General features: G+C 43.8%; 1 protein-coding gene across 1 annotated transcript; it reads right to left on the reverse strand.

Annotated features, from left to right (window-relative positions):
• Positions 1 to 1,761: 1,761 nt before the first annotated feature.
• On the reverse strand, positions 1,762 to 5,928 carry LOC147612087 (phospholipase D alpha 1-like). Its single transcript, XM_086783963.1, has 3 exons — positions 5,691 to 5,928; positions 2,794 to 4,687; positions 1,762 to 2,629 (listed from the first exon to the last, which is right to left on the reverse strand). Exons 1-3 carry the CDS (start codon positions 5,796 to 5,798, stop codon positions 2,196 to 2,198), a joined length of 2,436 nt encoding a protein of 811 aa, XP_086640089.1. The 5' UTR covers positions 5,799 to 5,928; the 3' UTR covers positions 1,762 to 2,195.
• Positions 5,929 to 11,744: the final 5,816 nt, after the last annotated feature.

Consider the following 11,744-nt stretch of genomic DNA (forward strand, 5'->3'; position numbering starts at 1 on the left):
ATCTCGAAGAGGATCTCTCCCTGCCTTGGGAAAGGGAGAGGGGTGTTGCCTCCATGAGTGCCATCGGAGTTGGCCATGCACGTATGAGATGTCGAAGGGGACCAGCGGCGGTCAGAGGGTCAAAGAGCACTGGCGGTCGGAGGGCACCGGCGGTGACGGCGATTAGAGTCATCGGAGGGCACCGGCGATCGGAGTGGTCGGAGCACACCGGCGGTCGGAGCGGTCGGAGCGGTCGGAGGATCGGAGCGGTCGGAGCACACCAGCGGTGATGGCGGTCGAAGCGGTCGGAGTAGTCAGAGGGCGCCGGCAGTCGGAGTGGTCGGAGCACACCGGTGGTGACGACGGTCAGAGTCATCGGAGGGCACCGGCAGTGACGACGGTCGGAGCGGTCGGTGGAGTGTGGAGGAACTGGCTTCCCGTCCACAATGGATAATTCGAGTCTCTCATAAAGGGTTTGCCAAGGATGCAGTCATAGGAATTGAGTTGTTGTGAAAAGTTCATCTTCACAAAAGAGTGACGGAAGCTTAGACTGGAAGTCTTGATTCTCAAATTTTGCAATAGCCCATAGGTTTTGCTGTGGTCAATGAGCTTGACTATTAGGCTGGTAGTGTTAAATGATGGTTAACCCCACTTTTCCCTACACTGCTTAGTAATGATGTTGGTTCCAATCCCTCCATCTAGGATGGTTGTGACTTGGCTATCCTTGTATTTTACAAGGAGGACGCCATTCATATCATCACTCTTAAAGTAGTGGCCTAGCTTATTCAACGGTACCTTCGGAAAGGCTTGGTGAACTTCTCCTTCCTTAGCGAGTTCGTCATTCTCTGACTCTTCATCCGAGGAGTCTTGAATTGGTTGTTCTTCCATTCCCGCTTTTAACTTTCAGTCCATCCAATCCCTAAAAGTACTTCCATAGGCTTGGCTTCCTTGTAGTAAGGAGCTGACAAAAATCTAGACTTGCGAGGAAAGGAAGGCAATGAGTCCTACTATATCTCAGGTGTTTGTCCAACTTTCACTTACATAGCTCTCAAGGTTGGTAATGGTGTATGGAATGTGTATAGGCCCCCTTGTGTGTGGCACTCTTCGATCATCGCCCAAGAGTTTGGAGGCCATGGCCTCAAAGCTCTTTTTCCTCACCAATCCCCTATTCCATGTTTCGAGTTTTCTTGGGTTGTGGAATGGACTGGTTTTTTTCCTTGTCTTCTCTTGAGCAAGGTGAAACTGGTCTCTACATTGGCATCCTCTCCAATAGTGGGAACTGTGGGAGGTTCACCGTTGTCCTACCTTCTTAACCTTCATCTTTTGGTCCTAGGTGTGACTCTAGCATATTCCAAAACTTCGTCATCGGGCTGGTTTTTGTGCCCATATGACAGTGCTTGAGAGAGACTTGTTCAGTTCGAGGTTTCAATGATGGAAGGCACTTCAAGCTCTGTTTATCTTCAGATTCCTTACCTCCCTAATCAGTCATCAAGAGTCTTCTACTAGCATTTAATTAAAGAAAAAGAAGAGATTCTCATTCGTTGGCTTGATAGGTAGCAATAATCAACTATGTCCACCTCTCATTTCAAAAAATGGATCTATATAGATCCCCAAAGATGGTTGCTTTCATCAATTGCTGCTACCTGTAAACAGTAATCATCTATGTCCATCGCAAGCCCTCTCATTTCCCTTAGTGGTACGTTTCACAAACACTGCCTGTACATTCTACTTGTGCCCAAACTCTTGGAGCCTTCACAACCCCTCATCACAGTAACACTTAAATTAAAAATCTGAACTTGACATGCTGTATTCATGCAGGACTGAAATCCAATTACATCAACTGAGGCCAACAAAGGCCAAAAACAATCAATACTAGTCATCAAATAACAACCAGTAGTGTGCACTAGCCTTTTAATGGAGATCCTGAGGTAGCCACAAACATCCGAAGCTTCACATTGAGACTGAAGCTGGTGAATTACAAAACTCCGCATGCAGTTTTCATACTGGTTATAGAATTCAAGAAGTGTTTTGAATGAAGTTAAGGGAAAAGCTTCAACCAAATCCAGTCTGAAAGTGAAGCCTAAGAACATATGTACACACACATACTAGCAGAAACCAAACAGAGATGATTATGTCCCACTGAAAATGTTTGATGAATACAACACTCAAGTCTTTGAATAATACTTGAAGCAAATTGAGATGATTTCTGAATTGGCTTAGGTAGTGAGAATTGGGGGGAGGGCAGTTTTGGCACCAAGGATGGGGGCCTTGGTGTCAGGGAAGAACTTGCGACCCGGGAGCTCTGTAACTGAACCATCATTGGAGATGGCAACAGGGTAAGTCAGGAGGTGACCAGGAAGATCAACAGGCTCATCCGCAACAAACTGGTCCCAAAGCCCGTCAGCAATGGAGTTCACCTTGCGAATGCAATCCAAGCTCCAAGGCTGCAAAAAGGAGTTGTCCAAGCGGCCTAGATGCTCATACCACAATGACATTCGGAAGCCGTGAACATCTGCCTTTGGAGTCGGTGCTTCAGTCACAGTCGTGTGGGCTGGCTGGAAAGCTCCCATTGCGATCTCAGAATCCCTGCCTCCATCCATTGACCGTTGATTGATGTTCGCTGATCCTAGGATCACATACTCATCATCCACTGCAATAACCAAACAAGCAGTTCAACACAAGAGGTTTTGGTAAGAATTTGCAGCTAAAATCCCTGACACTACCATAGAAACCCTTTACTTTGAAAAGTTGCCACACACTTCACCAGAGATTACATTTAGACAAAGAAATCCAAGAATTCAGAAAATTGCTCACCTATCATCATCTTCGCATGTACGTAGATCATGAACCTCCTGTTATCCTGGGCCAGCTTGTAATCAGAGTCATGCTCGGGACTGTCTGGAGGGATATACTCATCCCCGAGCCTCTTCTCACGATTTCCGAGACAGAAAAAGGTGAGATAATCTCGGGGACTCTCATCATAAAGCCCCTTGGCCTGTAATGCTTGGGCAATAATTTTGTACATCATTTCCATGGTCCTGTGCATCCAATCCAATATGGCCTGCACAGACCCACTCTCCGGCACACCTTCAGGCCACATAGGCACTACAACATACACATTAAACCGCTCCCCAGCTTCAATTTTGCTTGCTATCTTTAAGGCAAGCTCAACAGGGATAAGGTGTGAACAACCCGAATTCTGCTCTGACTCCCAGCTTGCACAACTTCCTAGAAAATATTGATTCTCAATGTAGATGAAGTTCTTAGCCCTTCTGATAGCATGTATATATGCATCTTGTATGCTCCGATCAATGATACTTTCCTTCCCACTCACCAGCCCTGCCTTGGCAGCATCATCAGGATTGTCAGGGAAACCAAAAGCAGCCCCTCCATCTATAGATCGGAAAACCTGGACACTCCAACTGCTGGGGTCATCAGCAAACATCACCGGCGAAGGAGGGTCAATGGCTGAAATCTCCTGCAAGGTCAACAGCTTTCCCTCCCGTCCTTGTTTCTGCCAACGCTGTTCAAAGTTATGTAACACATCCCATGCAGCCTGACCCTCAAGCTTGGAGTGTATGTCATGCCAAGGCTCTCGGGGACCACCCAGCTTCAAACTGGCACCAGGAAAGTTGGGCTGGTGGAAGTCAGCCTTGTGCACGGTATCCAGAGTGCGGAAAAGAGAGTGAAACTGAGTATCATACCGGCCGTCACAAAGATCAATACCACCCACAAAGCTCACAATCCTCCTTTGCTCTTCATTAGAAGAGCCAGGCAGGGGGGCATCTACAACAACGATCTTCTGATGATGTGTGAACATAGTGCCGATCTGTATCTCCTGCACCACACTCAACCCATTGTCAGGATTCCTTGGACAGAGCACACAGTTCACCTCACTCCCCTTGAAAAAATCTTCTGTATCCTCATCGTGTGTTGCCATCAGCCCGTCCTTCTTAAAAACCCCTACAGAGGTCCTGTCATCCCAAACCAGCATATTCACCCTCACCCCCTCTGCTGCCTTCCTCTTTAACAGCTCCCCCAGTGTCAATCCCTCTGAGCCCTCTATCGGCCTCTCCCTATCACGAACCAGCTCTATCTGTGTGTACACAGACCAGCCTGTAATGTATATCAGATGCTTTGCACCACTTATTGCCATGTAAATGTCTTCCCAACATCTGTGTGGCTCATACAACTTGCCATTACTCAGATAGACTTTGGGGCAGAAATTGTTGGGCACATGAGCATCTTGATATAAAGTCACCTTGCACCCTTTCCATTGCCGGAAAAACGTGTAGGGAACACCTGGATATTTTCCATCTATCACACCTTTTCCAACAAATGGATCAGTTGAGATGTCGAAGTACTGCATTCGGAGATGGACCTTTGCCCCGCCTTTGAGTGCCTCCCCATCCTCATGGCAGAGGTCATACCACTGATCAATTTCCTCTCCAGATAGGATTTCAGTTACAGGAATTTTGGCCTTGCCCAATATTGATGCACCCACTGGGTTGTCATCCTTAACCATCACCACCACGTTTGCAACATTGTAAGCACAGTAAATATGAAAGGACTCATTCCACACCGGGTTGCTGGGTTCATCTGCTATGATTCGAGTCCGGCCCACCCTAGCATTTTCCATTTCAATTGACACATACAGTTTGCCTGAACCTTTTCCCACCTTGATTGCATCCTCCACACCTTCGATCAGCTGAGATTAAATTCACCCACAACAGTGTTAAAACTATTTTGCACAATAGGGTGGGAGCAGATAGGCCTTCTGGTGAATCTGTTACCCTAAATCTAGTCACAAAATACATAATTAAATACTCCAAATGACATCGATGACGTACTTTCAAAACACATTAGTGCGCTTCCTGGATCTTACATCCCACTCTTTTCATCCTTACATGACCCATAAACCCTTTAAATCAAAAAGTAGAAATGGATTACTCTACCCTTAGCCAGTTGAAAGAAGAATTTTCACTTCAAGCCCTCAATCCCCTATCCACAAATCTTCAAATTTATATATAGGCTAGACAACGATGCCAACAATACAAAGAAGTGGACCTTGTCACTACATATCCTGAGAACTCCGGATATCCCCTAACACTGAAAACTGTGGCAGTTACGGTGTCTACATACAAATTAAACCCCTGATCCATGGCCACAGTGTCCGGATCTACACTTGTGCCAAAGTGAGCACATGTGATGGTAGTGATAAACCCTATCAAAATGTTACAATTGAACCAAAACCTTAAGAACTGTTAAGTGAACGAAAAGCAGGCATCTACACAGCACAAAACTGGCCCTGAACCCGACCAAAACCCTGATCTACACTCACCCTAGACTGGTACTGTAACTGGCAAAACTCCTCATTCTCCAATCGAGCCAATAAAAAACCTTGACAAAAAAACGCTGACATATAACTTACATAAACCCCATCATTCACTCACTGCAAAATTGACCATAATCCTATTATCTCAGCTTGCATTCCTCCTGGCTACACGCCACTTCTACTTTCTACAATGGCAAAAGCTCTCATCTTAAAATGATAGAAAACTCAAAACCCTCCCTTTTTTTTTGCAAAAAAACGAAGAAGACTTTGATCCACGTTGTACATGGAAAAAATCCTCAACTAAACGCTAACCCTGAGCATCGAAGAATCGCACAAAACAGAAAAACTTAGCAGAGATTGAGGGGAGGGCACAGACCTTGCGGAAGAACTTGGGAGCACCACCGGTGTGGCGGTGTTCATCGGTGAGGTTGGAGGCCTGCATGACAGTGATGTGGAAGGTCCCATGGAGAAGGTGGAGAGCCATGTCGGGGTTCAGGGACAGGGCAGGGCAGGGCAGGGCAGGGTTAGGGTTAGGGAGAACAAGAAAAATGGAGAGGCACCAGCCTTTGTTGCTGTGCTGCGCGGAGTGACGACCACCTTTATTAAAAAATTTAATTTTGGAAAATCAGCCGCTCGGCAGTGCACTTGCAGCAGTGGCGGGGGGGGGGGCACACGGAGGCCTTGCCAAGCTGGCATGCCACATCGTCACGGGCTTTGGCAACGCCGTGGGGCCCATCCCACACGCTTCGCGTCCGGACTCCGCCTGTCGCGTGACCCCACCCTTCCCAGAAATGGCAGAAAACCTTACCTTTTTTCCACACGTCGCCTTATCCGCAAATGTTTTCAAAAATTCCAACTTGGCATTCGCGCTTAATAATTTTCAAACGTGGAACCTTCTATTCCCCAAGGGCCACCGTCATAAATCCTAAGGGCCAGTTTCCACCTTGCAGTTATTTTCCTCCTCCTTTTTTTTTTGTTAGTTTCACAAAGCTTCCACTTGGCACGAACTTGGAGGTTCGGGAAGAGGAGGAGAAGGCGGAGGTTCGCCCGAACATTTTTGGCCAATCTCTTTTTTTTAATGCATGAGAGGGAAAGAGATAGAGAGAATTGCTCACACACACACACACACCCATGGGCGGGCCCTAACCCATCCCCTTTCGATGTTGCTACTCGATTGGACCTATTGAGACGAGCATTGAATCGAGTGCGACAGGACTCTGAAGCTCTATGCCTTGGGATACATGATGAGAGACAACATTTTTGGCTACTCTCAGTGTTGTCAAAGGTCTAGCACATTCGAAGCTCTATGCCTTTGGGATACATGACATTTTTGGCCAATGTCATTGTTGAAGGTCTAGCGGTGTCTTGAGCATACAAACTCGAAAGTTGTCGAAGAATGTGCATTTAGAACCTACTCTTTAAGATCTACCCAATGATATGTTACATGAGGGGGTTTTGACAAAACCTTAAAAAGATTCACCATAGTCTCTTTTTTACAATCTTGCAAAATGGGAATTGGGATTTTTCCAAATTCTCTAATATGGTCCATGGTAGTGGGCTTGATTGCCAACTAACATTGGTTACGGGCAGGTAAGGGAGGGCCAATCACTTCTTCCTATCACCCTACATATCCAATGGCACACTTCATGTTTCACATAGCATCCTTGATTCATCTCCAAACATTCAAGCTCTCAATTTTTGGTCAGGATATTGTGGGTGCCTCGATCCCCCCTCCTCGCTCTCTTCCTATGCAATTGGCTCGATGACTATATGCATTATTGATGTATGTGTGGTATCACTTTCAAAGTCAATTTTATCCTTATCTTGGTCACATATATACATGCATGTGTGTGTGTGTGTGTGTGTGTGTGTGTGTGTGTGTGTGTGTGTGTGTGTGTGTGTGTGTGTGTGTGGACACCCTCCCCTAGGTTTACCTGTTTATGGTCTTACATGTTCCCTGTTTCTCTTTCCTTAGCTAGCTTATCATCCTCCATCCTTAGATGCTCCTGGCATTCCACATATTGGTCTTTTCCTGTATATGCAAGACCTTTTATTGACTTGATTATTTACTTTTCACATATCTAATTCTCCCTCACAAATGCACACAGTCTATCTTGTTTTGCAGTTTTTTATATGGTATGTACAATTATTTATTATCTCGGTGGCACACATTTACATTACAAATTGGGGGAAATTATCTATTAGCAAAAGGCGCCAAAAAACAAACATCATCAAATTACATCAACACCGTCATGTGCTTTGATGCATATACATCATGGACCACTTGGCCATTAGCTAAAGTCAACACAAAGCATCGCTCATCATCCTCATTAGGGCCACATGATGAGGATGAAACATTTGCCCTAGGCGCGTGAGTCATTGTACAAGGTAACATGCCGACCCATCAATGCCCCTAGTACCTCTGGTGGAGCAAGCCTCGGTGTCAAAGGTAGTAATGCATGACAAGTTTGGCATGAGTCCACACATAAGGGATCCACCAACAAAGTCTTTGTACATTAATGATGACAATACACTCGCAGCCTTTTTCATATCGCACTCGATTTTGTCCCCTTTGATGCTTCCTCCTTAACACACCTGTCTATTGTATAGGTTGAATGGGTGCCACACTTGTCTTGTCAATCATCCCTCCTTTGGTCTTGGCATTGCCATGACCAAGCTGTGTGGCTATCACATGCACTTACACTTGCCAAATGTTGCCTTTCACATTGGTAAGTTGATCTCCGTCGGTGCCCTTGTATTGCAAAGTATTTGTCTCTTCAACGGCTGTATTTACGATTCGTCGTATAACGGTATCCCTTCTGCAATCCTATCTAGGAGATCTTTTAATTCTTCAATGTAGCAACTCAATACCTCCGATGAGGGGGGGCCTTGTAGATCACATGAAGGGTGCACCTCAGATGTAGGGTGGTCCTCACCTCTTGGCTTGCACTCCACTGCCATTGCCGTGCCATGTCAATGATGGGGAGAATAGAATGAAGCTGTGGGAAATAGTCTCTCAATATGAGCCGTAATCCATATAGGTGCTTGTTTGTAGACAGCAGTTGCTTGACCAATGTGGGTAATCACAATATGGCGACTGGATGCTCACATGGTACCAATTTTGTGAACATGAGGTACTTATGATCCTAAAGAGAAGTGCAGTCTCATCAATCATTTGAACTGTGGATGAGTCACTTTCATACCTCCAAAGCATACCCTCTCCACCTACAAGCCTAGTTATTTGTGACTTGTCATTTCCATAAATGTTGTATCGTCCAGAATCAACTACAAGAAACAAATCAAGGTTAAAGAAAAAAAACATGCTAAATAGCCTTAATCAATACTACAACTGGCATGTGGATAGATCCATTGTATATGGGGATCTTTAGCTATGACTCCGTGCAATGCCTCCATTTCACACACTTTGCAAAAGCATGTACCATCACTTTTGGTCTACACAGGTCAACCTGGGCATTGATAGGTAATCCCAGGCCTTCACAGGTAAACCCAGTCAACTGGCCACTATAGCATCATGAAGTGTCTTAGTCAATTTTTCATCCTAGTTCCTAATGTAGACTTCTATAGGTGCACCTTGGCACTAACTAACATACATATGCATTGACAGGTAAACCTAGGCACTCACATGTACATAGTATAAATATGTACACAAGTAAACCCAGGCACTCACCCTTGGCTCTCATTTTTAGACTAGGCTTTTTCTTACAAATATGCTAATGCTCTCTTTGGGGTTGCATTTGGCTCTTGTTATGGGGATAGGTTTCCACATAGGCTGCAGACTCGCGTTGGGGGAGGGGAGAGGGGTAGTCGTAAATATGTAAGTGTAACACGTGGGTTCAACTAAAGGGATTTTTAAAATCCACATTTAACACATTTTTTACATACAGAAGGGTACCATTTAAAGGGGATATTCATAGGTTGAATAGAAAAAGGGTGTATTTTATTCATGAAAAATTCATAGATAAGGGGTTTTTAAAGTAGGCCTTAAACGCACGTGATACTGAGGGTTTACATGTAGTGAATCCCGTCGAGGCTGTAGATAGCCAACCATGAATGGAAACCTTATTATGCTTCCACATGATGGGCTGGTTCTATGTTCTGCCTAATATGCTTTTATTGCTTGCAAATGATTGTAAGTAGATTGCCTTTTATTGCTTGCAAATGATTGCAAGTAGATTGCCTTTGCCTAAATAATGCTAGTTGTCCACTAACAACCTTGATGTATGGCACTATTACTTGGTGTTTGGATTATCTAGGGTTGCTAATTGGGCTGGTCCCATTTGTTCTGATTATTAAAGTCTTACTGTGATTTGAGAGTTCACTTCAAAATAGTAACATCTTATTGAAACCTGCAGGGTTTGGTTCTAGGGGTGTTGCTCCTTAGAAATTGTATGCAGGTTTGCTAGTTACATAGCAATGGTTGCTTGGCTATCTTAAGCTCACTTCTACTCTTACTAATAAGAAGCAATACACTCCCCTTCCACCTATCTGATCTCGTTCTATTCAGGTCCTCCCCTTTCACCTATCTGGTTCTATTCAGGTCCTCCCCTTTCACCTATCTGGTTCTATTCAGGTCCTCTTTCTATGTTTGTAGCAGGATTTCATGAATGATAGAGACACATGCTAGCTCATAAAAAAATCATAAGATTTGTATGATATTAATGAACTTGCTAAATGGAGGTTCTTTCAAACATAAATTTGATGGTGGCTATTAGATAAACACACAACAACTCGATGTATCAGAACATGCGGTGTTAAGTGCTACTTGGACTTACATAATTTACCTTGGTTAGGCTTTTTTGTTTTCAACTTGCAAGGGTAGGGCGACATTTATAACATGTGGATAGGTCCACTAACACCTATAATATGTTGTGTGGTGGCTAGGTGATGGCCTCTGTACACCACCAGCCTACTGTTAATCCAATTCTAGGATTAACAAGAGATACCACCATTATCTTACATCAAAAAGTCATGGTAGATACACCAAAGGGTCATACATTCAAGATATGAAGCAATAGTGTCCAAAGCTACAACTTGGACGGGCACCCGTAATGGTGTGACGGAGTATTCATGGCAATTCCCACTTCAAGAGCGTGTGGTAGCGAGTTAGGAGATGAAGTCCTAAAGTGATGTACTTCATGGATATATTATGAGAGTAGTCATTGTAATAGCATTAGGCCTCTTATGAGCCTAAAGTGCCTGGCCGGCCACAGTTTAAGTGAGTGTGAACACTTGTAGCCATGTATATAAGTGAATTTCTCTCATAATACAAGATACTCTCCCATTGTGTAATTGAGTCTTGCTCTTGCTGATCTCTCTCCCTAATGCATGCTAGTGAGTGAAGTGAGGTGAGAGGAGGGACGAGGACCCGTAGTGCAACGCGGCGGTGTGAAAACGCTCGTGGGGAGACGCGATGGAATTGCTTCTCAAGGAGTTGTAGAGCTTGGAGACCTCAAGGGTTACGAGCTCGGCCATTGGAAAGATCCTCACGACAATTGCGGTTCGCCAGGTAATCTCTTTTTAGATGTGTTTCAAGGAGGGTTAGGGTGAGCCATAACATTTTTGGCGCTGCTGGCGGGGCGGGGAGCCATCCCTTGGCTTTTTCCATCGTTTTGCCTCTAATATACACATAACCCATTGCCCATTATCTTGATTAATGGTTTCCCATGAAAAAGATGTGGATTTGATAGTGCTTTGTGTGAGATTTGGTGTAGAATAGTTCTCTTTTTTATTTTGAAAAGAGTGCTTTTTGCTTAATTTTTAGATTAATTTGTTGTTTTTATTGTTGTTTTTGTGGTTTTTCATGTTCTTAGGGCTTGCATATAGTTTTTATTAGACTTAGTTTTCATCCATTGCATCAAACAATGCAAGAGAATGTAATTTTTAGTGAATGTTAGCTCTCTTTAGTGTTAAACATAGAACTAAGATAATTAATTCTAGTTTAATTGTGTGTTTGTTGTTGAAATTGTTTGGATTAGAGTGTTAGCAAGCATTAGGAGTAGCTTAATCTTTAAAAAAAATTAAAACCATCAAAAAACCCTTGAATTTGACTAATTTCTCTTAATGGATTGGTCTTCATTAAGGGTGATTAATCTTGTTCAAGAGGCCAAAAATTTCTTAAAACCATCAAAAAAACCCTTGAATTTGACTAATTTCTCTTAATGGATTGGTTTTCATTAGGGGTGATTAATCTTGTTCAAGAGGCCAAAAATTTAGAAAATGTGTTAATTGGGGTCTAAATGGATCATATGAGTAATCGAAAATATGAAGGGTATAAGAGGTGTCGTTAAAAGGTTGACTTTTTTTATTACTTTTTTGGGAAAATGCCCATACCCTTTTCATTTTAAATTCAAAAATATTCTCTCCCAAAAAGGAAAATTCGTATTTCCCACTAGATTCCAAAAAAAAGGGC

Source organism: Cibotium barometz, chromosome 46, assembly GCF_041138505.1.
Source record: "Cibotium barometz isolate CiBa-2024 chromosome 46, ASM4113850v1, whole genome shotgun sequence".
Lineage (NCBI taxonomy): Eukaryota > Viridiplantae > Streptophyta > Polypodiopsida > Cyatheales > Cibotiaceae > Cibotium > Cibotium barometz.